Raw genomic sequence first — 25,719 nt, 5'->3', positions numbered from 1 at the left:
CGCTTTACAGGAACATTTGTATGACATGAATTTTGACAATTTAATTTTCGTTTAGATACGGATGAGTGCGCCAATAACCCTTGTAATCAATGGTGCAAAAATACACATGGAGGATACGTCTGTCATTGCGACCAAGGCTATGAACTTCAAGATTCCAACACATGCGTGGGTAGGTTAACTAAAGGATGAACACATTTTCCGCTCATGAGCTTGGAAACGCACCCAGGCAAATCACTCATCTATCAATTCGATTTATTGGCGCAAAATGAATTTCTTCAAGCAGATGTTATCATTTTGTAGCGGGAGTGGTTGGGGGGGGGGGGAGGGGCGGGGGCGTTATCAGTTCATGTTTCACCCCATTTCTCAGCTAAAATAATAATCCCTTTAATCAGGCCTGATTTGAACCCTGGCCACATTGGTAAGAGGCGAGGTGGCAGGTGTTCTGATTGGATCGTTTGATGTCTTTCAGATATTGACGAATGTTCAATTTCTAACGGTGGCTGTTCTCACTCGTGTCACAACTCTGCTGGTTCATTCTCTTGTTCCTGTCCGAGCGGTCTCGAGCTCGGTTCTGGGAAACGGAGTTGCCAAGGTAAAGTTGTTATCGATATCAAATGAGAATTTAGAGCATTGATAGGAAAAGCTACGGTCAGTGGGACAACGTCATGTTTGTGATGTGTAATCCCTTCGTCCGTTGTTAACACGTCTACTGTAAAATTGGAACTTCCTCAGGCGCCATCAAGCTCCCAGTTGTTCGTTGAAGATGCCTTAAGACAGATAGTCAGTCTTGACGAATTAATCCTTTTGTGTCCGCCATTATACCAACGCACATAATCATTCATATGCATAAGATGTCCGTCTTTAAACGCAGAGACCCATTATCGGTCTCTAGGTATAGTCTGAGACGCACAAAAGCAAGTAGAGCATAAAAACAATGTACAGACGTAGCACGAGGGACAAGCGAAAACTGGTGCCGTGAAGAGCCCTATCTACAGTTCCATCCCTGACATATCTGGTAATGCCTTCAAGGCCATCTTGATCAATCTTTTCTTGGATTTCTAGATATCGATGAGTGTGCAACTTCAAATGGTGGATGCGAACACACATGTGTCAACACGTACGAGTCGTTCTATTGCGTTTGTAGACAGGGATACACTCTAAGCGGAGATAACGCAAACTGCGAAGGTGAATGTTATATATATTTTTTTATCTATAATAAGGAGCTACGTCTCGGTTTGTGCATCTTTAATAATAATAATAATAATAATAATAATAATAATAATAATAATTGACATGGCAGTACAATCAGACAGAAACACATCCGTGAAAGTCAGTGAAAAACTATCCAAATATAAGGACTTGGAAATCGAAACAAGCCGAATGTGGGGCATGAGAACGGAAACGATACCAGTTATCATTGGAGCACTTGGAGCTATCAAAAAGGGACTAGGAACTTATCTTGGAAGAATTCCCGGCCAATTAAGCATCAGTGAACTACAAAAGATAACCTTGCTAGGTACAGCACACATATTGAGGAGGGTGCTATCAAGCTAAAAACTGGCTATCCCCTAGTGCCCCAGGACCATGGTTTGGTCTCGGCCTAAGGACTCTAAGCAAACATTACGTGAGGACGATAATAATAATAATAATAATAATAATAATAATAATAAGTCACTTATACAGCTCTTTTTCTATATATAGCGCTTTATATAACGTTTTTTCTTTAAAGGTTTAGCCTAAATTTTTCAAGTTCTTCGTTTCTAATCGGTGTTAATCTTCTCCATCCTTAACCATTCGTGTTCCTTTATAGTTTATTTTTGTCTCTGGTGTTTTTCTATCTTAGTAAACTACTATTTTGGGGTTTTCTAAAATTTTGAGTTAATTTTGTACGTGGCCAAAAAATGCTCAAAACACCGTGACTTTATCTAGTATTGCCCAGATTTAACGTCGAGTTAGCTAATGGGGCTGAGCGCTAGGTTTGGATTTTGTCAGGGTATCAAAGTATAATGGACTTGTCAAAGTTGTTACAAATACTCATTTACAGCCTTCAGGTGTGTTTCATAGGCCGGGTGAACTGATCCTTTTGAGCAACCCAACTATAAATGACACTGAGGCAGCGATAAACTGTTGCAACGGTGGTGCTACAAATAACCATACCCGAACACCAAGATATTGCTTTGATCTTAATTCTACATGTATGTCTATTAAAATTCTGTTACTTAGCATTGACATGTCCCAGCTTGAGCAGCCCAGCCAATGGTAACGTGGCACTGAGCTCTGGCCTCGCTGTGGGAAGCACAGCAACATACACGTGCGACGATGGCTACAGAGCTTCATATGCAGCCACAAGGTACTGCCAGCCAGACGCACAGTGGTCAGGACAAGACCCTGCCTGCATACGTAAGTGTCTCTCGCCATTCATGAGAAAATACGAAAAACAAAAGAAGAGAAGCCTAGAAAACGTCAACAGATCAACACTGTAAAGACATGATTGATCATCGCAGTTACTCACCCAACTTATAAGCATTTGTGAAATTAAAGCCTGAAAGAAACTTCAGGCTCGAACGGGGTTCAAACCCATGACTTCTGCGATACCGGTGCAACGCTCTGCTAACTGAGCTATCAAGCCAGCTGGGAGCTGGTCACGTTGCGAGTTCATATTGAATATACCCGTAGATGGTGAAGAATATAAGCGAATACATGACGTATCATATATTTTAATTGCGGTGAAAGATATGAAGACATGATTGATCATCGCAGTAATGCACACTACTTAAGCAGTTGTGAAACACTGTATGAGTCACATTATAGATAGAGTCATCCAATTTCATGTTATCCTTTGTATTTGAGCAAAATAATTACGCACGCTACCAGAAATACATCCTTACGACACCAAATCCAAGTTCTTTGGGAATAAACATAGAGGAAATTTTATCCAACTATTATACTGGATGCTATTTCTGGAATGATATTCCTTTATCTATACGCAAAAAGCCAACGAGAGAATTATTTTAAAGATCACTTTACCAGTATTATTTTGGTCAGTACTAATTAGTGCAACAGCAATGACTATTGTAACATCCTTTTCGTATCGTGATAGTCTGTTTAAACCCCCGAACTAAAAGTAAAATGAAAACCTAGCCTGAACATTTCATAAAGGAAAACTGGCATGTTACACGCAACTGTTGGGCCAGGGGTATACTTTTGAACTACCTGTTTAACTGAAACAGCTTCAAGTTTAGAGACAATTACCGGCTAGAGTCTTGATTGTCGTGCAAATCACTCCACCTGTCCTAAAAATTGTTACATTTACCCAGACATCAATGCCGACCAAACAAATAACACACCAAAATTTTCCTCAAGAAATTCTAGGGAACGTCGCGAGGTTTGACCAGCACAGCTGGAATGTTGTTTAATATACAAATGTTTGAAATCGTCGTGTGCATTTCATGTCCGCAACTCTGGGCTAATTAAATAGAGTCAATGGAATAAAATAGATCCAGAACACAAGAAATTAAGTGCTTCCTGAAACGTTTAGGTGTTTACTGTGCGGAAATTGGTGAAGTGGAAAACGCCGAGCCAGTTGTCTTAACTGGAGTAGAAGGCGACAAGAATGTTCTTGGAACCCAGGCATCCTTCACGTGTAAAGCGAACTACGCCATGGTAGGCGATGCAATAAGAACGTGTCAACAAGATGGAACATGGACTGGCACACAACCGAGATGTATTGGTAAGTTATGATAGACAAAGTGGAGCACATAACTAAATACTCATATACCAAGTTATTCTGGTGAGAATTGTCCAGTGTTAGTCTCGCATGGGCATCGATTCCGACTCGGGTAAAACAACGCCCTCTGTTCTCATTGGAACAAGAAAAAGAATAGCAAGAAGTTCAGGGGTTACCAGTACCCTTGTCAACATTAGTGGTACAAAATGTATTCTTAATATCATCCCCATAAGACGTCGGCGATAAGTACTAACTAGAAGCACGTTCATGGTACGTTCATGTAGGTTTTGCTGCCTGTTAAATGTATTGAAGAAAACGATTATCCTCGTGCTTGTCTCGGCAACACCACTTCATTTTTTTTTTTTTTTTTGACGTGGCAAAACATGTCAATTACATGGCAATACATCAATATCAGAAGGAAATATTAAAATCAGTACCCCGCGAAACTCTTCACAAGGCTTGATCTCGCCTAAAACCAAGCCCTGGTGCCTTCGACCTTGATTTCCTGCCGAGGACTAAGTTTCAAAACATCAGCTTGGTTTCTTTTTCCTTAATTGCAGCTGCCTTCTGCAGCCCAGTTCCAGTCCCTACAAATGGAGCGGTTCAAGGTTATCGGTATGAACTGGGCGCCACACTACGTATCTCCTGTGACACTGGTTATAACATGGTTCCAGAAAGTTCTTCATTTAGAACATGCGTCTCCGATGGCCAAGGAGGAGGAGAATGGTCACAAGTGGACCCTGTCTGCGAATGTACGTTTGTTGTAGAGACGCTTTATATAAACAATAGCCTCAGTCCATTTGACGAGAAAATATGCGGATATTCCTCCGCGGATATCATTTGCTCCAAGAAGCGAACAGTTTCCTTGAGCTATGCTCCCGGAACTCTCTTCGCTTCTGGGAACAGATATTGTCCGCGGACAAGTATCCGAGCATATTTTCGCGTCAAGAATGGAGGCTGTTGTGTTTATTATCCTACCACTATTTTTCGTGGCTCGCGCGGTTTTGAACTTTGGGAATACCACTCGGATATTCCCCAGTATTCAGCCACGTCACGCGCTTAGACCATTCGCGCACGAGCGAAAATATTTGATCGCTTATATACATTGATAGCCACTTGATGCACCTGTAGAAAAAAAAAAAAAACTTGTAATGTCCAAGAAAGCATAAAGATAACATTGAACTAGTAAGATAATTTAGTTCTAGCTGGAAAAACCGTTGTAAACTTATACGTGGAATAAGTTGAAGTAATGCCAGACACCCATTTCATTGAAATTTTAGTGGTAGACTGTGGTGACCCTGGCAACCCTTATGGTGGATACCGTCACATAACAACCGACACTAAGTACGAGTCCACTGTGACGTATACATGTCAGCCAGACCATCACCTGGAGGGAGAGGACAGTCAAGTTTGTCAAGGAGATGGACTGTGGAGTGGTTCGAAGCCTGTCTGTTTAGGTATGTGCACAGATGGAACAAGTTACTTCATTTAAAGATCTATGAAAGTAGTAACTAAAGTGGTCGATGTTTTTCGGCTGACATTGCTCTTATACGAACTCCTCAGGCCTTTTCTAAGAATACCACAACACCTTTCAATCTGCCGTGTTAGCCTTCCATGGACGAAACAACTGCTTTTCCTTCCATTCTAGTGACACCATGGAGTTTAGATTACATGTGGTTAGCTTGCGCGGGAGTGTGACCAACCTCGTCCTCAGGGTCTTCCCGCCCCGTGGAACAAGAGAGACGGGCGGGAAGAAAACAGACCCTGGGAACGACGTTGGATTGTGACGTGTCACTGAATTAAAGCAACAATAAAGCTTGCTTCTGACTTAAGAGGCCAATGGAAACTAGGTCACAAATAACAACTGAGTGAAAAAAAAAACCCATTGCTTTAAGCACTAGAGCAAATAAAAAGAAATTATAAACTCAAACCTGCATATTGGGGAGTATCATTGTATTTTTGTTAAGAAAGGCCAATCACATTTTCTCTCGATATGACTGCTTGATTGTGCAGGTAATCTTTCTAGGTGTGACGTCACAATTTGATGCTAGTTTAAACAAGCTGTATACTCTCATTCAATGATAACAAGAACAGTAACATAATATGGCGATATCATAATATAATGTTTAGTCACTCTCTTTCTCTAACGATGTTACGTACAGAGCGCTCTTGTGGGAATCCTGGAACACCTGATAATGGAGAGAAGAACTCGTCGTCCTACCAATATGGCAACGCCATCTCATTTACGTGTAACGTTGGTTACACCATGCAAGGATCCCCGGTTCGCACGTGTCAAACTAACGGCGAGTGGACTGGTACACAACCTACATGCCCCAGTAAGTTAGACTCTTGTGTTATTTTAATTGTCCGACAGGGACGACAGTTCACCGAATCTTTTCCTTTGCGACAGGTTTTCCTTCGTTGAAGAGATCGTATTAGTCCGACAATACGTCCTGAGCTAACATTAGTTGAATTTGGAGGTTCTTTTAGTTGGTTTTTCCTCGGGAAAGCGTGTTAGCGAAAGCGGAAGGGAGCGTGAAGTCGGCAAGAATCAGGTTTAAAATCGTTTTCCTTTGAGAAATTCATTTAACAATGTGGAAGACGTCGAAGGAAAAGGCACCAGCTGCGATATTTACTTTGTTTGTACTATAACTCTGAAAACCTCCAAAACTGGCTAGTGAGTAATTAAAACTAGCAAATAAAACTGAAATGTTATAGAAATGTAAACTTTTCCTCAAGAAAATTAGAATGTGTCATAATAATCTTGCTATCATAGATTATCTTCAGTCATCATTGTCAAAAACGTACCACATTGTCGTAATTCAGTTTCAGACGATTAATTAACAATTATTTACTAAAGTGGAGGTGAATAGTACTTGTTATTGCCTCCGAGCTTGCCAATTAAAATGAGCAGAAAGCACTATTCGCCTGTGTGGTACATACTAAAAATATTAATTCGGTAGCTTTTTTTAAACTATGGTTGTATTCTCCCAGAGGAGAGCTAGGACTACGATGATGACGATTTTCTAAACTACATGTATAAAATAATGTTTCTAGTTGTTAGCTGTGGCGACCCAGGTATACCGGCTAATGGCGTCAGGTATGGAGATACCTTCACGTATCAAAGCAGAGTAGTGATGGAATGTGATCCTCAGTATAGACTTGTGGGTGACCTCACCAGGACCTGCCAAGCAGATGGTACATGGTCAGGGACACAGCCCACTTGTGAGCGTAAGTAGTAATACAATATTTGTTGGATATTACGAGCCGTGTCCTCGTTTTCTTGACCATCGAGACCATCCTTTGCCCATCAACTTCAAAAGTTGCGGATTTTAGCAGTAATGAAATTAGAAAGGAACACTCTCACAAGTGTGCGTGGCTATACTGTCTTAGTATATTTTCTCTTTTAGTAAATTCCATAAATTATCGTCTTTATCATCATCATCATCATCATCATCATCATCATCAATAGCATGTGCAAGAGATCATGATAGTCTCTTGCATGTTTTATTTGCCCCTCCATAAAAAAAAAAACATATACAAGACATACAATAACAAATTAAGCTAAGAATAAGGCGAGGATCACCTCCGAAAAAACCACCAGACAGTTGTTAATACGCGCGGCACGACCAATTCAGAACTACACCAATCCAGCATTCCACGTTGTGGTCTTTAATCCTTATTTTCTTTTCTCTGTACCTTAATAACCATATCCAAATATATCTCTGTCAATGAACGCCAATGGGTATCCCGGCTAATAGAAAAACTAAGAAATGAGGAAAAATGTTTCTGCTTTCAGAAACGAGCTGTGGAGCATTCTTGAATGGTCCGAGTGGTACAGTGACATCAACAAACTATCCCAGCAATTACGGTAACGACGAGTACTGCACGTGGCAGATACAAGTTCCGGTGAACAAGAAAGTCAGACTCGACTTTACCGAGTTTAAGACGGAGACTGGCAAAGATTACTTGCTGATCTACGACACGAGTCACTACGAAAGTGCAACCATCGTGTTTGACGGGACAACTTATCTGCCGCCATCATTCACCTCATCCGGGAATGTATTGCGAGTGAGATTCATCAGTGATGGAAACACCACGAGGAAAGGATTCAGTTTCAACTTCAAGCAAGTCGGTAAGGAAGACCAACGGGTAAAATAAGCTCATCAAAACGTTTATTGCCGATGCAATATTTTTTGGGTGTACGTGTGCAGGCATACTGTATTCCGTAATTATATATGTATAATATAAAGAAATTGAACTTAGGATGAAAGTAAAGAATAAAAACACTTATTATCTTACAGCACCTAATATCATACCAAGTCGTCATCCGTATCCCCCGCGCCAAACAAGGGAGCGTATTGCCATTCAAATCTAGTCAGTCTAGGGCCATAAGAAGAACTAAATAAGAGATAACACACAAACTGTGGTGATAAACATGAGAATAAAACGCATTGTTGGGAAACTAAATAAATGATAACGTTAGCAGCAAAGAGCTTCATCTTTAATAGTTTGCATCTTTTAATATGCATTTTTTTTTCAGCTTCTGTCATTGTTATTGTCAATTAGTTACTTATCTTAAATTTAAAATTTAGTTGTTACTTCTATTCTCAATAAACATACGAAACGTCAAGCAAAAAGATATAGTTTTTCTTTTTGTTTTTCAACAATGCATTTTATTGTCATGTTTATCACCGCAGTTTGTGTGTTATTTCTTGTTAAGCTACGATGGCCAAAAGAAAAGAGTATTTAAGAAGTAAATAGAACTGAAATCGAGCGAACCGTCACGGTAAGCTAAAAACATTCACACTTCACAATAACTCATAGACAATCATGTGTTTGTAACTTCCTAGATACATCTTGTGGAGGCGTATACGAAGATGGAAGTGGCATAATCTCGTCACCAGGCTACCCGAACGGTTATGCTGATAACCTCGACTGCGTGTGGCTGGTGCATCGCACCGTGGACATCCCCGACTTTATCTTCACTGACTTCTCAACGGAAACTACCTATGACTTGGTGAAGATCCACGCCGGGAGGTATGCTGTAACATTGTTTTCTTGTCCATTTAGTACTCTGCGCCAATTAGTGTTTGTTAATTTGGATAGCCACTAAAACCTCGCAATCTAAAACGATAGCGCAATGGCCCTATTTACAGGCAGAAAGGTTAACCTTAATGCTAGGTTTACCTTAGCAACAGGGTCAATGATAGTCGGATTTACAAGGAAATCACGGCACAGGTAGAATTACCTTACCACCCTAGTACTAGGGTAACCCTAGCTGCCTTGTAAACACGTTAATGAAAAAAGGCAACCCGCTAACACTAGGGTACTCTATCTACCTGTAAACACGGCCCAAAACCATCACCACCACAACCACTACCAGCAATGTGTCCCTAGCAAAAACGCCACCCCACACAGAAGTTCTAGATCTATAGTATACTTTTGTGGACTAAGTGGTGATTACAGTAAACAATACGAAATATCGTTGCGTAAAAGGCAATTTAAAAAATCTCGGTTAACAAACTTGTCAAACCAGTTATACTAATCAGGTGTTCCACCCCAAATCGCAATACAAACGGTTTTTAGCCGTTCGAACGGATACCCATTAGTGTACGTTTTCGCGTGAGAGGTCAATTTACGGTAACAAAACTAACTATGCTACCCCCTGGGAAGTGGTTTAACCATTGGATAGCGTTATCCACCCTGTAAAAAACAAACTGGATATTAAAGTGCTGTTTCTACCCCTTGGATGACCTAGTAATCAACTAGTACTTATCTACTTTTGGAGGAAGAAATGACGATAGAAGCTAAGAAAGTTATTCCTTACGTATGTACCCTGACTTCCCTGGAACACGTTCGAATTCGAACCCTGCCCCACGATTAGGATTGCAGTGCACTATCCGTAAGTCATTGTGCCATCCCCTTTAATGCTGTTTTTATTATGATGATTTTAATAGATTTGGTGAAGTTGTGTTAACCAGCGGCTGGAGTGGACACTCCATTCCCACCGGCTCCTTCTATTCAACGGGAAAACTCTACCTGTGGATACAATTTACAACCAACGGAGGTAGCTCAGATAGCCAATTCCATAAAGGATGGAGTGGCTCCTACCAGAAATATTGGCCTTATGTTAGCTACTAGAAGAAGAACCGGCCAATCGCCTGAAAGTATAGTGGTTGCAACAAAGCTATGGTTTCCCAATATTGTCGTAGATTAGGAGGGTTTTACTAACTTTGGTATGAAGTATTAGCACAGCAATGCAGCAATAAAGCTAATGAGAAAATTAATTTTAGTGTTTCAGTGTCGTCTTATTCTCTTTAAACAGCAACCCTTAGCGTTTTGCCAAGTTGTAGTCGACTTAAATATTTCCCTCTCTAACGCCTCGCCGTTATTACATTATTTGATATGGATGTGTTACAGTTGATTACCAAGATTTTCGCTTCTACACGATCCCTTTGTTCTTTTTTCTTCCAGCAGTGTTTGCAGGGCAAGATTCCATAAAAGTTTGTTTTTTTCGTGTCATATTTCTGGAATGTTTATAGCTGTAAATGATGTACGTGGAAAATGTTTGGGAAGCTGATTCCTGCCTCTAAAATGTTAATTGATCAATTTGCAAGGCTTGATGTACACTATTTTGTTCTTTCCCGTCCTTGGATTGCGAACAGTGTAGGGAAAATACGGCCAGCCATGACAGGCAGCACCTGAAGAGATAAAAACAATGGGTTAAGATGAAACAGAAAATAGAGCAGGGTTCTAATTGATAACGACACCTGAGCAGTTAGCCGACTCTACTAAGGAGATCGCGAGTACTGTCATTATAGCAACAGAAAGTCAAAATGCATGCAGAGCGTTTTTTAGCCGTTTTGCAGTTTAAGCGTTGAGGGGTGGGAGGTGGGTAGGGAGTGGCTAGAGTTTTGTTGCAGTTCCCAAAAACTGCAATAATCGAAATTGGGTAGAACTACCTTGTTACGAATGCATGCACAGAAGTGTCTCAAAACGAAAGAATGGTGTGTTCTTCCTCAAATGAAATTTTTTTCGAAATTGCGTTAAGATGTACGCTCCATCTATATCAGAAAATTACTTTATAGAGCTTCCATCGATGGTAAGAGTCGGATAACTATTATTTAAAAGTACCCAGCTTTTGCCTAGACCCCATCAACATGTACATGAACTTTATCTTGGACTTGTTAAGTGTGGGTTTATTCTCAATTGGCTATTAGATCCTCATTCAGGCCTTCTTCTAAGTACACAAAATCTTTGCTGGCAACGGGAAGACATGAAATGAGTTGTTAAAAAGCGAGCAGGTTTTGATTAGTTCTTATAGATTTTTCCAAGACACAAGGAAAGATACTGAAATTAAAAGTCTCTCAAACTTCTCAAATCTGAGATTATAAGGTAAATTATGACAATGTCCATGCACAACTATCAATGTCCATCCACAACTGTTGTTTTTGATGAAACTATATCATTAATTTTAGGTTTCTACAAGAGAAGATCAATCCTCTCCTGGTTTCTATTAATGGAAATATGTATTTAGTTTGTTTTGTTAATTTTCGAATTCAAGTTCATGATAGTTCCCCTATAACACTTTTTTTCAATACCGTGTCTGCCATCCTTTGTCACAGTTATCAGTCCCCCCCTGAAGGTTGGATAATACTGCGCTATTCTCTTAAGAGCCATTCTGGCAGCCCGTGTTGGGCTGTAACCTTGACGGAGAAGCTCAACTGCATGAAAACTATGAGACAAAAGTACAATATCAGGTTGTCACGTTTATGCAAGTTGTTTAAACACTGCCTACAAAGCTTGTTCATGGGCCGGTGAGTTGCATCCCTCTCAAAGCCCATCTTTTCATGCCAGGGTAGTGTTTTAACAGACAGGGCGAATAGGCCAATGTCTATATATATTAAAATGCTAAGTTAGTTCCAAGGCTGAGGAGAATCACTTTAGAAAAAACAATATTCATTCTGCATCAGACTCAACCTCTGTAATTCCCTTGTTCTACAATTGTTAGACTGAACGTTAGCACAGAGCCCTCTTTGCAAGGCTTTTTAATTCAACGTATCGCTTCATAGCCACGCAAAACGAAGTTCAACGTTGATTGGCCTGTGGATACAGTGGCAGTCTTATTGATAAGGGAAAAGGTGTCAAAGTAACACTTGCAATAGGCCACGTTCGATATATCAATATTCTTACATGGCGTTCAGGACAAACCTCTATATTTGGAGGTGCTTTCGTTATGTACAAGCCTCCTTTGGGAGACACAGGAAACTCAACAAATTTGCAATTTTGTCCTGTAAACCTCGGAGCCATGTTACAATTTTGGTATATCGAAAGTAGCCGATAGGCCATAATGGTATTCTCGGTATTGAGCTGGAACAGCTTGCAATGGAGGCTCGTGTAATTTGCATTTGAAAAGACTCTGCAAAGAGGCTATGATCCCTTGACTCCCCGCAGTAGCCTCAGTGTAAAGCTAGTTCCAGTCCACTGTCAAGAATACGAATATGGCCAATTGCCCTCCGCTACAAAATCCTCTTAAATTACACTTCAGGCTATAAAGAAAGGTCGATTATTTGACACGTTAGTGACGAAACATCAAGGCAAATAGCGAACGCTATGATGAGGAGGGGTAATATGTGTTCATTCAGTACCTCGGCGAGTTTTCAACCACAGAAACCTGTAAATAACGTGCGTTCAAGGCGTACCTGGGCAAAAACTTTAACATAACATCCCCGTCACCAGTCCCTGCAGCTCCACCAACGTCCTTATCCACGTAGGCTCCTGCTCCAGGGATGGGAGAGTCCCCGACTCGACTACCAATGGGAAAAAAGATGCAATCATATGTCAAAAGCCTACTGAAATGTTTTGATTGAAAAAGTGCAATAAATGTTACTATTGCATTTAAATTCAGTCTATCTATTTTCAGTCTCTGCATATTTTATTTTATTATTTGCACATGCGTACAACAAAGGCTATACAAATGGATCGATTACTTCCCTCAACTGAATCCCTTTACGGTCCTTCAGCTCTCCCTTCCCCGCCCCGCCCAATCCCCTTCCTCTCCTTGTCGGGAATAAAGCTAAATCAATAATTATGAATAATGTTAAATTTTGAGTACAAATTATGCCAAAACGGATGAAAAGCAAAACCAAACGCTACTGGCTAGAAGCCATCTATTGTGGAACTCACCCAGAGATTTTGTGGTTCAATCCATTAGTCGAGGTTCCGGCTGCTATGTTCCCATTTTGATCAATTGCTATCATACCTGAAAAGCAAATCAGTGCTTAGATCATGACACATTCTGAAATGATTTGGAAATCCCAGGCTTAAAGGCAAGTCGAAAACAGACAAAATCAGTTAATTATATGATGTCACAGTACGAAAAGCCAGTTGCCATTAATTTTAGTCACCAAAGTCATTAGAAATGTTGTCATTGCACAGTGCTTCAGTATAAATGGTGGTAACAGGAGTAAGTGTTTGCGCGCGAATTACTCAGCGCGAATTATTCAGATGTGTTCTGAATTGAGTTGAGTTGTGCGGCGTACGTTCGTGGCGCCTAAAGTTTTGGCGAACTGTTTATGGGGTGCCATGTTTGGTGGAGGGCGAAAGTCGACGACTGCAAGTGTACGCAGATGTTTCGGTTTCTCGGTGAGAGAAACAGGCCAGGAGTAAGTCCATTGTTCTATCTTGATGAGCTCGTTCATCACCCATTACCTATGGTGTCATGATTATCGACATCTACATCATCCAACAAAGTTTGCTTAGTAGTGTCTTGGACATTCCTGGAGGATGAAACACAGGTGAGCTGTTAAATTGTACAATTTACGTTTACCCATTTCAATTATATTGTCGACTTTTGTTGAAGCTTATTAGTTGCTAACGTTTTTGATTGCAAAAAGGAAGGGAAATCTTGTGGAACAAAACCATAACAAGTTGTAACTAAAGCTTGCATTCATCAAAGTTTCACGTGGCGTGTTACAGTGTAGTGCACATATACCATAGAAAAGGGATTGATCAATTAATTGATGAAAGGGTTGGTTGGTTGATTGGCTTGGATTTAAAAATCTGGAAGCTGGCTAACCTTCTGCCTTTGATGGGTTTGTACGGTCCACACGAGGAACGAGGGTCTGGTCGAACATTCTGCAAATACATCATAATACATTCGGCAACGAAAAAGAAATTTCCACCAAACTTTAAATAATGTGATGTCAGGAAGTTGAAATCCCAGACCAAATCATCTACAGCTGGACTATCATTGATAACACCGATTAGGATACGGTCAGTGTTTAGCTGGAACCGGGGGTGAGTACTCCCCTTTATGGGTTATATAGGTAAGTGCGGCCACAAAGGGTACGGTTTTCAACGGTTTTGCTCATAAATAGGGTATCCATTTTGGCCATTTTGATCGTGAGTAGGGTATTGTTTATTCACTCAAGTCTTGAAGTGGGCTAGTTTTTTGGAAGAAGCTACTTTTTCGGGTCATAAATAGGGTAGGGAAATCGCAGATTTTGGCATAAATAGAGTAAGGGTTTTGGGAAGCGTGCCGCACACCCCCCACCTTATTGTTCCGGGAGTAGCCCCCCGGAGGAGGGGGGCTGGGATAACATTGTCCGATAACTATACAGTGAGGACATGAAGTCTGAAATCGGTTCCTCAAAGCAAGTCGCTTTGTTTAATGGTCATAGTGTTTAGCACTATTATGATAGTTAGGATTCTATAGATGGAGGAAAAAAAAAAAAGCATTTGAAAATAATAGAACTGAAAAATCTTGGTTCTAAAAACAAAGATTACCAATGTACCTAGACAAACCTCGTTCCAAAAGTTTGGTTGGCACTTGTTTTTCTTCCATTCTTTCCACATCTTCCTTTGATTGACAGAAATGTGGACAAATATTCAGTCAAATGCAATATGACTTACAGAACAATAAAGCATGTTCATTGAATTACCGTGCCCTTCACTGATTTTATTATTTAGTGACTACTTACACAGACTCGTTAGTATGAAGATCTTGTTCTCTGAATCCCATCTGGAGGGCAAATTGTGTTGCTTGAAGGAAAGGCAGACACAAAGAATAATTGGGATAACTCTCTCTCTCTCTCATTTCGCATTTCAAATATCACGAATAATGTTAATCTCAAAATAAATTGTTTTACAACTTGGGTAAATCCTACTAACCATCTTCACCAACAAGAAGGGTAGCCTTGGTGTTCTCCAGAACAGCTCGAGCGACAGAAATTGCCGTCTTGACGCGCTTCAAACAGCCCAGTTCCCCAGCAGCGTGTGTTGCACTGCAAAAATTACGACACTAGTATGACGAGGACAATCAGTACTCATTTACTTAAATTTTCAAACTCATCAACAATTCTAGCCCGGGCAGCAAGCATTCCGTACAAAGAGCTTTTCGGCATTCTAACCGCGCGTTAATTGAAGGGCGAGCAAAATTTCGACGAAGCAGGGGGTGAAAACTACAAGAACGTATTGACAATAATATAATTTTTTACAATGACTGCCAGTAGAGGCTAGTCCGTTTGAAAACTATGACTATTTTTAGAAGAGAAATTTATTTACGAGCAGGAAGTGTTAATCTCTAAACGAATACAACATGTATAATCGCATCTGGATAACAAGAAAAAGTAAAATGTTTTGAAGAGTATCTATCAGAATTTCGGCCGTTTCAAAAGTTGCCTTACCCATCAATTATTAAAGCATCTAATGTTGTCTTTCCAGCTTCATTAGGACTGAAAAACAAAGATTTTGAATGGATCAGTTTTTAGGAAGACGTATGGTAGAATAAGATTCAAAGACGATGTGAACGAGAATATGTAGGTTACACTGCATGTCTTTGGATGTGCTGTAAAGAAAATTTAATTTTAGCTCTTAACTATAGGGCACTTAGATTTTTTTTCTTGTCGCAAGGCAACCTACTAATAGGGGAAGGTTATATATAGATGGCATTGCAACTGGACTTGACGCAGTTACCGTGTACAATACCTTCCACCATAGCCCACAGTCACTCTGTGAGTGCCGCACTGGTTCAGCTCACACGCTGTAACTCCTTCCTCTATGGCATCTAGAGATGGTCCTCCCTTTGCGAGTACTTCCCATGCTAATGTTCAACACAGTGATAGGTAGGAAAGATATAAATTATAATTTCTAAGCAAGAAAGCAGATACATGTAATAGCCATAGCATGAGCCACAGTATAATCAGATATCAGTATTTGAGTCGCACAGTTTGTACACGAAGGGCCGAATACATCACAAGCGTTTCTATAGCTTCCCAGTGGTAGATACATGCGAAAGATCGGCGTGGAAGCATTGATAAACCTTTGGAAAACGTTGTGCAAGTTATATCAAGTTGACTTACTTAAAAGACTAAAACATAATAGGTTTGAAATATGAAAGCAAACTGATTCTGTCTCGTAACATAGACTAAACGATACTGTTAGATTTTGGGTGCATAGCATACTCTGTGTATTAATTCAGTTACAGAGTATAAAAAAACATACTAAAATATAAGTCGATAAAATCGACTACTACGATACCGAAAAGCGGGTTTACATGACTGCCGTGTGGGAGCCCAAAGAAGAAAAGTGGGTTTTGATCTTTTTCTTGAAAAGCCATATTGATTTCTTACATTAATTAACGTAAAATAACATACAAAATGAATGAAAATAAAATGTTAACTAAGTGAATAAATGTGAGATGCCTCAGAAAGGTTTGTTAAAAGTCCCTTGCACTGGCCGGATGGGACATGTTGCACTTATTTCAATTTGCAAGCCACTTCTTAAACACTCTTAAATATAGATAACTTAAAGCGGGTATAATAATTTCCTAATATCACAAGCTTATGAATAATTTCACACTCAGGCAAGCAGAATAAACGGCGGTCACTTCATCACCTTTGCCTGTGGCCACTTCATGGTTTCCAGCCCATGTGTTGATCACACCAGGAAAGAAATCAGAATAGTTACCAGAGCTTTTGGTGTACACTGGAAACGACGAAATCAAAAAAAGAATGAAATGCTTCAAATTGTGAAAGTTAAACAATTTTTGCTAGAGATAACCGACTGAGCCTATCAAACTTTAAACAGGTGTGAACTGCCATGAATTTCAATAACGTTTTGTATTGTTTTACCCTTCGTTAATGCAATAACAGTTGTCATAAAATGTAATTCCTGTGGTAACTTTTAACTAACAGAATTGACACAGTATTGGCAGGGCCAATCTTCATGTACAGGGCGTTTACAGTGGCGAGCTGAAACCGGGCTCGCCTTTGTGGATGCTAATAAAGATCAGACGCAAATATTGTATCGAGCTTCACTTGGGAAACGAACATTTGCTTTTTACAAAAAAGTGATGTAATCTACTGGTGCCATCCTGTATCATCAAAAATTGCTTAATATTCCATATAAAATTACAGAGTGTACATTCTATACTGGAGGTTTTAGAACATCCATGATCATGTGACCTGAATGATACCTTTTCAATAGATCTATTCCTTTCGTGTACTATCAAATAATTTTACAATATCACTTTAATATTCGCGTATTGCGGTAATGACGCACCTATCAGAAATATTGTCACCACGCAATGTCACAACTTGTCAGAAGTCCGAGCTGTCGACGGATGTTTTTAAATAAATGTAATGTTAGAGGCGTCATTATTTCCTCTGTTGTCACTTGATTCAGCCGAATCAAACAAACTAATGTGTAAATTTAAATCAGTCGTTATATCACCTTTGTCTGTGGCTCCTTTATAGCTTCCAGACCACGTGTTGATCACAATAGGAAAACTATCAGAATCGTTAGCTGAGTTTTTGACGCACAGGAATGTTAATATCACTCCACAAAGAGGAAGAAGAAAAAGTTGTAGATTGGACCATGGACCATTTTAAAAATGACTGCTTTCAAAATAAACTAGGGCAGGTGACCTGCTGGTGCTAGTTCAAGTGATGTGCATTTGTTTGGAATACCGATGGGGCATTAGCCACACATGTTGCTAGTTTAGGTTTAAGAAGATGTTTCAGGTAATGCACCCTGCCGTGAAAACGAGATGCTCGTGCCCTCCATCTTTGCAACAAAGAAAATACGAAGTGTGACCTGAAAATTCTACCAGTTACGCTATTTCATATTTCCGTGTATTTATTTATTTTTTTTACACATTTTTTAATCCAGGGCCTATGTACCTTTCTATCTTTCCCCTCGAACTTCTATCTAAGACATCTTATGCAAGTCTTACTTCCTAAGTTGGGTTGAGGCTTTTGTCACAAGGCTTACATGAAGAAGTAATCGGCTCACTTCGAGAAGCTTGGCTGGTAAGCCCATACACAAGCCGCCATATTGGATTTTTGTGTACACTTTCCCCAAGACTGGTCGTCTTTCTCCTTAGCTGTTAGGACAATAATAAGGACAATACTATGGTTTGGAGGGGCCGGATTGTTTGCATCGTGTTGCTCTAATCTGGTGCGAGGTTATCCAGCTTTTAGAAGTAAGTAAAGGTATTATTTTTATTGCATTTTGAACGACACTTGTACAGTGTGAGCTAAGTTGTATTAAGCTTGCTTACCCTGTACATTGGGCATGGTCGATACTTGTAAGCTGAAATATAGCTCAGATTGTTGTTGTGTATTAGGATCCAGATCCCCTCCCGGTGTAATGTATTAGAACCCAGATCCTCTCGGTTGTAGTGTCGTGCACGAGCTGTCATGGCGGAAAAAGTTATCGTTGTTGTTTGGTTCAATCCAGTTGAATTCTTTCTTAGCACCGACTAGTTCAGGACACAACAATTGTGATGTAAACTGCAGAGTTAAGAGTGCATTTACCAGAGCCAAACGTTCCAAACTAGTCACGAAATACATACATGCAAAGGCAATGACATACTAGTTTTGTCTATGTTCTTACACATCCACTGCGGAGGATTTCTGTATTTAAGCTTAAGTTAAGGTGCTTTTAGTGATGCTACGTTAAGTTTCATTTGAAATGTGTCACCATACATATAGGGCCTCATCCTTCAAACCTTAAAGTGGATCATGTGTGATGGTAGACAATGGGTTCAGGATTCATTAAATGTACATTGTTGTACATGAATCTAACCTACAAATTTTGCAACTGCATGTATTCTACACCAGTGCTTTTCTGTGGCTTGGTTATAAGGCACATCAGTATGAAGAAAGAGCCGAGGAAAATTATGAAGATATGGTTAAAAAGCAAAAAAATGTACCATGGTGGCCAAGGGCTCAACTTTTAGCAGAGAGAGCTGAAAGGTTAAAAGCTGAGAAGGAGGGTATATGTTGTCAATGTAGGATTTAAACCAATATTAAGAGGCGCCCTCTGTAATTTTCAACTATGGCCATTTGGACCAGAAAAAATCAAATTCCTCAAACTTTCTCAGATGAATGGTCTAGATAAGTGATTCACAAAAATATAACTTTCAGTTCAATTCGATTCGTATTTTAGCGCTGGGGCCACCATCTTGGTTTTGCCCCTCTAAGAGGGCTTTCAGCGGCCATTTTAGGGCACATTTTTAACAATTTGCCGTACAAAGAAAACAATCTAAATCCGGGTAAAAACCCTTTATTCAAGACAAGCAAATATTTCTTGTTACATTGAGAGGCTGTTTTGGCAATTTGATCATCACCTGATTTTTCTACAGAGTTTTAAATTTCTTCCCTTTCGGACTACTCATGAAGCGCCATAAAAAAAAGGCGAAGTTTAAAGGAAAATATCGCCAAAAGTACATCACTTGAGATCCCAAAACTACCCTCCACTTAAAGAGCAATGTCTCACCTGTAAAAATATGCAATAAAATTTTGGGGCAGTTAAAACTGTAAAATGTTAGAAGAAGAAGTTTAAGCTGTGCTTTTGCCAACAAAGACCGCCGTCCTAATTAGCATAATAACGTGAAAATAACGATGCACAGAGAAAATAATGATATATTCCACTGACCTCGCGACATGTCGACAACTGGATGTTCCACGATGCCTCATGTTATATTTCCAGTATGTTTCAGCCACATTTTCGGTGATTAGTGTACGAAATCACTCTCAGACATCGCCACGGTTAAGCAGATTTCAACTCTCCGAAGCCCGCTTCATAACGTCTATCAATATTATTTGTCTTTCGCCTCATAAGCCGCCGTTTACAAGAAGTTTAACAATTTGCTGAGATCCTAACTGACCCAGAAGTCTGTTAGCAGCCTTTAAAATCCTCCTCTTAATCGAGGATTCTCATCAAGAACTCATTTAAGCTCAGTTCTATTTTGATCTGTTATGCACCCGCCATTATTCCACAGATTGCGTTACATTTGAGAAATGCGGATTCCAACGGGTAGGGGTAGGGTGGGTAGGGAGTGAAAATGTAACCGACATTAAAGCCATTTTACGCATTTCTGTGGCTAAACCAGTTACTGGCTTTCCCAGAATGATTTGAACATGAGCTTCTGCTTGCAGGTATTTTCTAGGTTATTTTTGCAGGAGAGGTGGGGGAAGTGGGGGGGGGGGGGGGTCGTGTATTAAAAAAAAAAGAAAAAAAGAAAAAAAGAAAAAAAGACAGTATCAAGTCAAAGGATTATGATCTGTGTATCTTGATCAGCTTTATCAGTTCATCAGTGAGGCCCTATTAGGGGTTTTCAGGATACTGGATATTTGGGTAAAAAATTAACAGGATGCAAGAAATTTAGGGGAAATATTAATGCAGTAGAGCATGTTTAGATCAGATAAAGCGGGACAGTTGTGTCTTTTGCTGCCGGAAGTGCCATCAAATTTTGCAAAAGACAAGAGACTGACGAATAGTGCGCAGGAAGTAATGATAAGCGACGTTTTATTGAAACTTCTTACATTTTCTTAGCCGTGTCACTTTTCCATCAGAAAAGAAAATGCTCAGAAAATTACTGAAGGGCAGTTAAGGACGGTGCCTTCTTTTTTAGGCATGGTTTGAACGCCAGGCGCGCGCTTGGGTTGGAACTAGCGACGTAATTAACTACCCTACCAAGTGTGCGACTTAAAAAAAAATTCTATTGTGGCCGATACAAATTTCGCACTAAAATTACGAGCCTGTACTAAAACCGGGATTACCAGAAAAGCAGCATATCGCTAAGCACTAACTGTGAACGGCTTCCAGCTGAAAAACTACCTTTTATCGTATCCGTAGAAAAAATCATACTGAATTTCAACTGTAGATGGCCTAATGCGCGCGCAAAACAACTGCGAGAGACGTCAATGTTCAACTTACTTGGAAAGTAACAGGAAAAAAATGTAACGGACACCGACAAAGTTTTGGAAAGGATGAAACAACTCATTTAACTTTGAACAAAGGGGTGATTACAGCTACATTTTATGGTATGAATTGGAAGTGGCATGCCTATTCGACAATGCATTAGTTTTTGGCTGTGAAGAAAAGTTATGTAGACTGTATTTTGGCTAAGCCAGAGGAGTGCTGTTGCGACGATTCTGTTATTAAATACATATCAAAAGTGGTTTTTATGTTACCACTTATCACGCAGTTTAAAGATGTTTTTTTGATATGTTTAGTTTTCTGCATGTAAAGGCGAACCTTAGGAGAATCTGTGAAGAAATATCTTTACCTTTTTTTCAGAAAAATGTTACCGTCAGCAGTAACTAATTATCTCGGAAAAATTAATGACTACCCTCAGTTTTCTTTGTGGATTCTAAAAACTCTGGCTAAGATCTACTTTTTCCACGTTTTCTTAATCTGGCGGAAACACGTTTGAATTTTGTAGGCACCATTCGTTATGAGCCTGAGGCACCCCACAGCCGCTAATGTCGTTCAGTTCTGTGATGGAGCACAGCTGCATGTCTGCACAAGACTAGTTTTCAACCCTATACAAGGCGCTTTAAAACACCCGCATTTATCAAGCGAAGCACTAATGTTGACGCTTAGCTCTTTAAAGACATTATAAATGCGTTTATGGCACACAAGTTGAATAAGTCATAAGCAATTGGATGAGTTAACTGACACTTGTCAAAAATATCTACAGCTTGATTCTCAGCGGTTGTTGTGTCTTCTTGGAGGACCTTCTCCTGTCTGTTTCTAAGCTTTGAAGCCATTCTCGAGAGGAAGGATTAAACGTGGCAAGGAGTCAGGAACTCATCACAGGTGAACCGCCTAATTCTGGCCTCATCTTTTGAGCGCCTCATCTTTTGTGCTACAGTAATTGCTTCGACTTTTATGGCCGTTTCCTGACCCGACAAAAACTTTTCTTGCGCACTGCTTGTCAGTCTGTTGCCTTTCGCAGCATTTGATGGCATTTCGGGCAGCGAAAGACAAGTATAATGCTGAACAACAACAACAAAAAAAAAAAACAAGGAAGAGGCTTTTTATTGGAGTTCTATCCGTATTCTATTTGTAATAAATAAAAACTCTCGTCAAAAACTAATGGCTGTCAATGGGATTAGGATAGTTGTTTACAAATATAGTGTGGAATGTTGCGCCTCGATCTCTTTGCAGACAAAAAGGTTGCCATGTAAGAAATTCGTGTTAAACGGTACAGAATTCGGGACACATTTCATTCTCTGTTTACTTCTCCAGCCCCGTCTTTATCTATCTATTCAGTGTAACAAGTGTGGGCTTCGAAATTACTAACAAGGAGCTGCGTTACCTAACCTTAAAACCCCTAAAATCTGATACAAAACTTTCATATTCCACCGTGATATAAGTACTAAGAGTCCAGAATAAATGCTTATAGCAGTCGACATACATTTATTTTATCCTAAATAGCAGACCATTGTTGAGGCCCCATAGTGGGAGGGGGGGTGTCGGTGTATCCCTTATCCTGTTAATTTTTGTCCTTAATATCTTGCATCCTGTTAAATCCAGCTCAACGATTTCCTACTCAATTAATGTCCTGTTTTATCTGATCTTAACATGCTCTACCCCATTAATATTTCCCCTAAATTTCTTGCATCCTATTAACGTTTTACCCAAATATCCAGTATCCTGAAAACCCCTAATAGGGCCTCACTGATGAACTGATAAAGCTGATCAAGATACACAGATCATAATCTTTTGACCTGCTACTGTCTATCGTTTTCTTTTTTTTCTTTCCTTTTTTTTTTTTTTAATACACGACCCCCCCCCCCCCCCCCACTTCCCCCACCTCTCCTGCAAAAATAACCTAGAAAATACCTGCAAGCAGAAGCTCATGTTCAAATCATTCTGGGAAAGCCAGTAACTAGGTTAGCCACAGAAATGCGTAAAATGGCTTAATGTCGGTTACATTTTCACTTCCTACCCACCCTACCCCTACCCGTTGGAATCCGCATTTGTCAAATGTAACGCAATCTGTGGAATAATGGCGGGTGCATAACAGATCAAAATAGAACTGAGCTTAAACGAGTTCTTGATGAGAATCCTCGATTAAAAGGAAGATTTTAAAGGTTGCTAACAGACTTCTGGGTCAGTTAGGATCTCAGCAAATTGTTAAACTTCTTGTAAACGGCGGCTTATGAGGCGAAAGACAAATATTGATAGACGTTATGAAGCGGGCTTCAGAGAGTTGTAATCTGCTTAACCGTGGCGATGTCTGAGAGTGATTTCGCACACTAATCACCGAAAATGTGGCTGAAACATACTGGAAATATAACATGAGGCATCGTGGAATATCCAGCTGTGGACATGTCGTGAGATAAGGGGAATATATCATTATTTTCTCTTTGCATCGTTATTTTCACGTTATTATGCTAATTAGGACGGCGGTCTTTGTTGGCAAAAGCACAGCTGAAACTTCTTCTTCTAACATTTTACAGTTTTAGCTGCCCCAAAATTTTATTACATGTTTTTACAGGTGAGACATTGCTCTTTAAGTGGAGGGTAGTTTTGGGATCTCAAGTGATGTACTTTTGGCGATATTTTCCTTTAAACTTCGCCTTTTTTATGGCGCTTCATGAGTAGTCCGAAAGGGAAGAAATTTAAAATTCTGTAGAAAAATCAGGTGATGATCAAATTGCCAAAACAGCCTCTCAATGTAACAAGAAATATTTGCTTGTCTTGAATAAAGGGTTTTTACCCGGATTTAGATTGTTTTCTTTGTACGGCAAATTGTTAAAAATGTGCCCTAAAATGGCCGCTGAAAGCCCTCTTAGAGGGGCAAAACCAAGATGGTGGTCCCAGCGCTAAAATACGAATCGAATTGAACTGAAAGTTATATTTTTGTGAATCACTTATCTAGACCATTCATCTGAGAAAGTTTGAGGAATTTGATTTTTTCTGGTCCAAATGGCCATAGTTGAAAATTACAGAGGGCAGCTCTTAAGAATTTCCACTCCTGTTTTTTTGTTTGTCACTTACTTAAACCTTATTCTCTACGTCATAGAACTAAAGCTGACTTGTTTTTTTTTTCCTTTGACAGAAATGACAACGAAGCATGTGATGACGAAGATCATGAAAGTGATCAGAGTGTAGATGATGCAGATTTAAATTTTGATGAAGTTTACTAAATTATATTGCTTTAACTTATTTCGACGTGTACCCGAAACGTCATTGGAAGACATTTTACTTTATGTGTAAAATAGTTGTTTTGTTACTTATCACAATTACAGTTCTAACTCCATGTAGACTAAGAAGCACTAAATAGCTTCGACCACATTCAGGACATCATGAACATAATAATCAAGTAGATTTTTATTTGCAAATGTTAAATAAACAGCACAGAGGAACACAAGTAAATGGTGTTTGTTTACGAATCAATTTCTAAGCTAAGATTTGAAAATGAATACCCATAAAACCTGCCACTAGAAATCCCGAAAACAAATTTCATTGTAGCTAAAAACCAGGGGTCATTGTCCATAAGATATACGAAATCAGTACACATCCCGTCCATGCCACGTTCAGATACCCCTTGATTCTCCCAGTATACGTACTGTATACTGACATTTGATCTGACAAAGAAGGAATCCTGCCGCAACTGCCAGTATACCTTCTGTTTCACACAGTATATACATGATGTATACTGACATGTATAATGACATATAAGGAATCCTGCCACAAGTGTATAAGATCCTGGTATTTTTCTTGGCCAGCCCTGAAATATACTGATCATTATACGGACCTTATACATCCTGCCGCATCCTTGTATTTGTCTTATACCAATAGATATACTGACTGTGTACGACCTGAGGAAGGCTCCTTATACAGACGATTTTATGCAGTGTAGGACTGAAACGAGAAGCGTGAATCGCGAAACGCGAAACGAGTGAACTTTTCACGAAAAGCATCGTGCCGTAGTGCAAGAACCACATGCCGATAACTACAGTGCGTCTTCCCACAGGAAACGATATAATTTTTTTGTATATGACATAAATATTTACTAAAAGCGACAAGTGGTAATTTCCGCTTTGGAATCCATTTTGACTCTACTTGGAAATCAGTACTCTTTTATGTTTATCTCTGGGCAATATACAGCCGCTAAAAGTTTGAATTTTATACAGAAACCAGAGGAAAGTGGAGAAACGAACTCACGGAGAAGTTAGCGAGTATTCAAAGGTCTTCGTCGACGTAGAACTAGCAGCAGTTACGACCAAACATCATTTTACACCGTTTGTTCAACGCTTTAAACAGATGATCTCATGAGAGTTATTTTACAATGGCTACAGAATTTAAAGGTCTTTGACTTGAAGGGGAAAAATGAAAATTTTTTGAGGTTAAACTGTAAGCCACCAAGTGATAATTTATTCTTCGCCAAGAATTAAAAGAGACAGCATTATTTTAGGATAGAAATCAAATACGAGTAAGTTCCTAAATGTGCCTGTCGTCAGTTCGTCAAACAAAACTGTTTGAAGTGTTCGAGGTTAAGTATCGTTGCTTCGCTGTTATCTTCAAGTTAAAGAAGATATGTTATCTCGAAAGCAATGAAGGGATCTTCATTTAAAATTGTGCTTTATCTGCTATGAGCTATAGTAGCAAAACGAATGCTTTTTGATGCACTTGTTACTTATCTCCGTTTCCGGGGCTGTTAGTTAGTGGGAACTTAAGGTGTG

The 25,719-nt window shown here is 39.6% G+C and overlaps 3 protein-coding genes across 3 annotated transcripts in view; 1 reads left to right on the top strand and 2 right to left on the bottom strand.

Moving 5' to 3' along the window:
• The window catches only part of LOC145496731 (sushi, von Willebrand factor type A, EGF and pentraxin domain-containing protein 1-like), a 54,637-nt gene extending 44,606 nt beyond the window's left edge, over window positions 1-10,031 (top strand). The window contains exons 23-34 of the mRNA XM_081476467.1: window positions 56-169; window positions 470-592; window positions 1,063-1,185; window positions 2,224-2,400; window positions 3,539-3,730; window positions 4,288-4,479; window positions 5,008-5,184; window positions 5,890-6,063; window positions 6,785-6,958; window positions 7,527-7,862; window positions 8,581-8,767; window positions 9,688-10,031. Coding sequence (XP_081332593.1) covers window positions 56-169; window positions 470-592; window positions 1,063-1,185; window positions 2,224-2,400; window positions 3,539-3,730; window positions 4,288-4,479; window positions 5,008-5,184; window positions 5,890-6,063; window positions 6,785-6,958; window positions 7,527-7,862; window positions 8,581-8,767; window positions 9,688-9,871 — 2,153 coding nt within the window. The 3' untranslated portion in view covers window positions 9,872-10,031. The remainder of the gene's footprint in view (window positions 1-55; window positions 170-469; window positions 593-1,062; window positions 1,186-2,223; window positions 2,401-3,538; window positions 3,731-4,287; window positions 4,480-5,007; window positions 5,185-5,889; window positions 6,064-6,784; window positions 6,959-7,526; window positions 7,863-8,580; window positions 8,768-9,687) is intronic.
• A 60-nt stretch (window positions 10,032-10,091) lies between these two features.
• On the bottom strand, window positions 10,092-14,365 carry LOC145496739 (putative N(4)-(beta-N-acetylglucosaminyl)-L-asparaginase GH22932). The gene is made up of 2 exons (XM_081476473.1): window positions 11,332-14,365; window positions 10,092-10,431 (listed from the first exon to the last, which is right to left on the bottom strand). Exons 1-2 carry the CDS (start codon window positions 11,408-11,410, stop codon window positions 10,328-10,330), a joined length of 183 nt encoding a protein of 60 aa, XP_081332599.1. The 5' UTR covers window positions 11,411-14,365; the 3' UTR covers window positions 10,092-10,327.
• Window positions 12,372-18,309, bottom strand: LOC145497532 (N(4)-(Beta-N-acetylglucosaminyl)-L-asparaginase-like). The gene is made up of 12 exons (XM_081477346.1): window positions 18,294-18,309; window positions 17,465-17,536; window positions 16,628-16,717; window positions 15,719-15,833; window positions 15,418-15,465; window positions 14,903-15,015; window positions 14,537-14,591; window positions 13,809-13,976; window positions 13,442-13,509; window positions 12,917-12,992; window positions 12,744-12,806; window positions 12,372-12,540 (listed from the first exon to the last, which is right to left on the bottom strand). Exons 1-12 carry the CDS (start codon window positions 18,307-18,309, stop codon window positions 12,372-12,374), a joined length of 1,053 nt encoding a protein of 350 aa, XP_081333472.1.
• Window positions 18,310-25,719: the final 7,410 nt, after the last annotated feature.

This window comes from Orbicella franksi, chromosome 9, assembly GCF_964199315.1.
Source record: "Orbicella franksi chromosome 9, jaOrbFran1.1, whole genome shotgun sequence".
Lineage (NCBI taxonomy): Eukaryota > Metazoa > Cnidaria > Anthozoa > Scleractinia > Merulinidae > Orbicella > Orbicella franksi.
The sequence above is the reverse complement of the archived record's forward strand: the minus strand, read 5'-3'. Positions and strand labels throughout refer to the sequence as shown.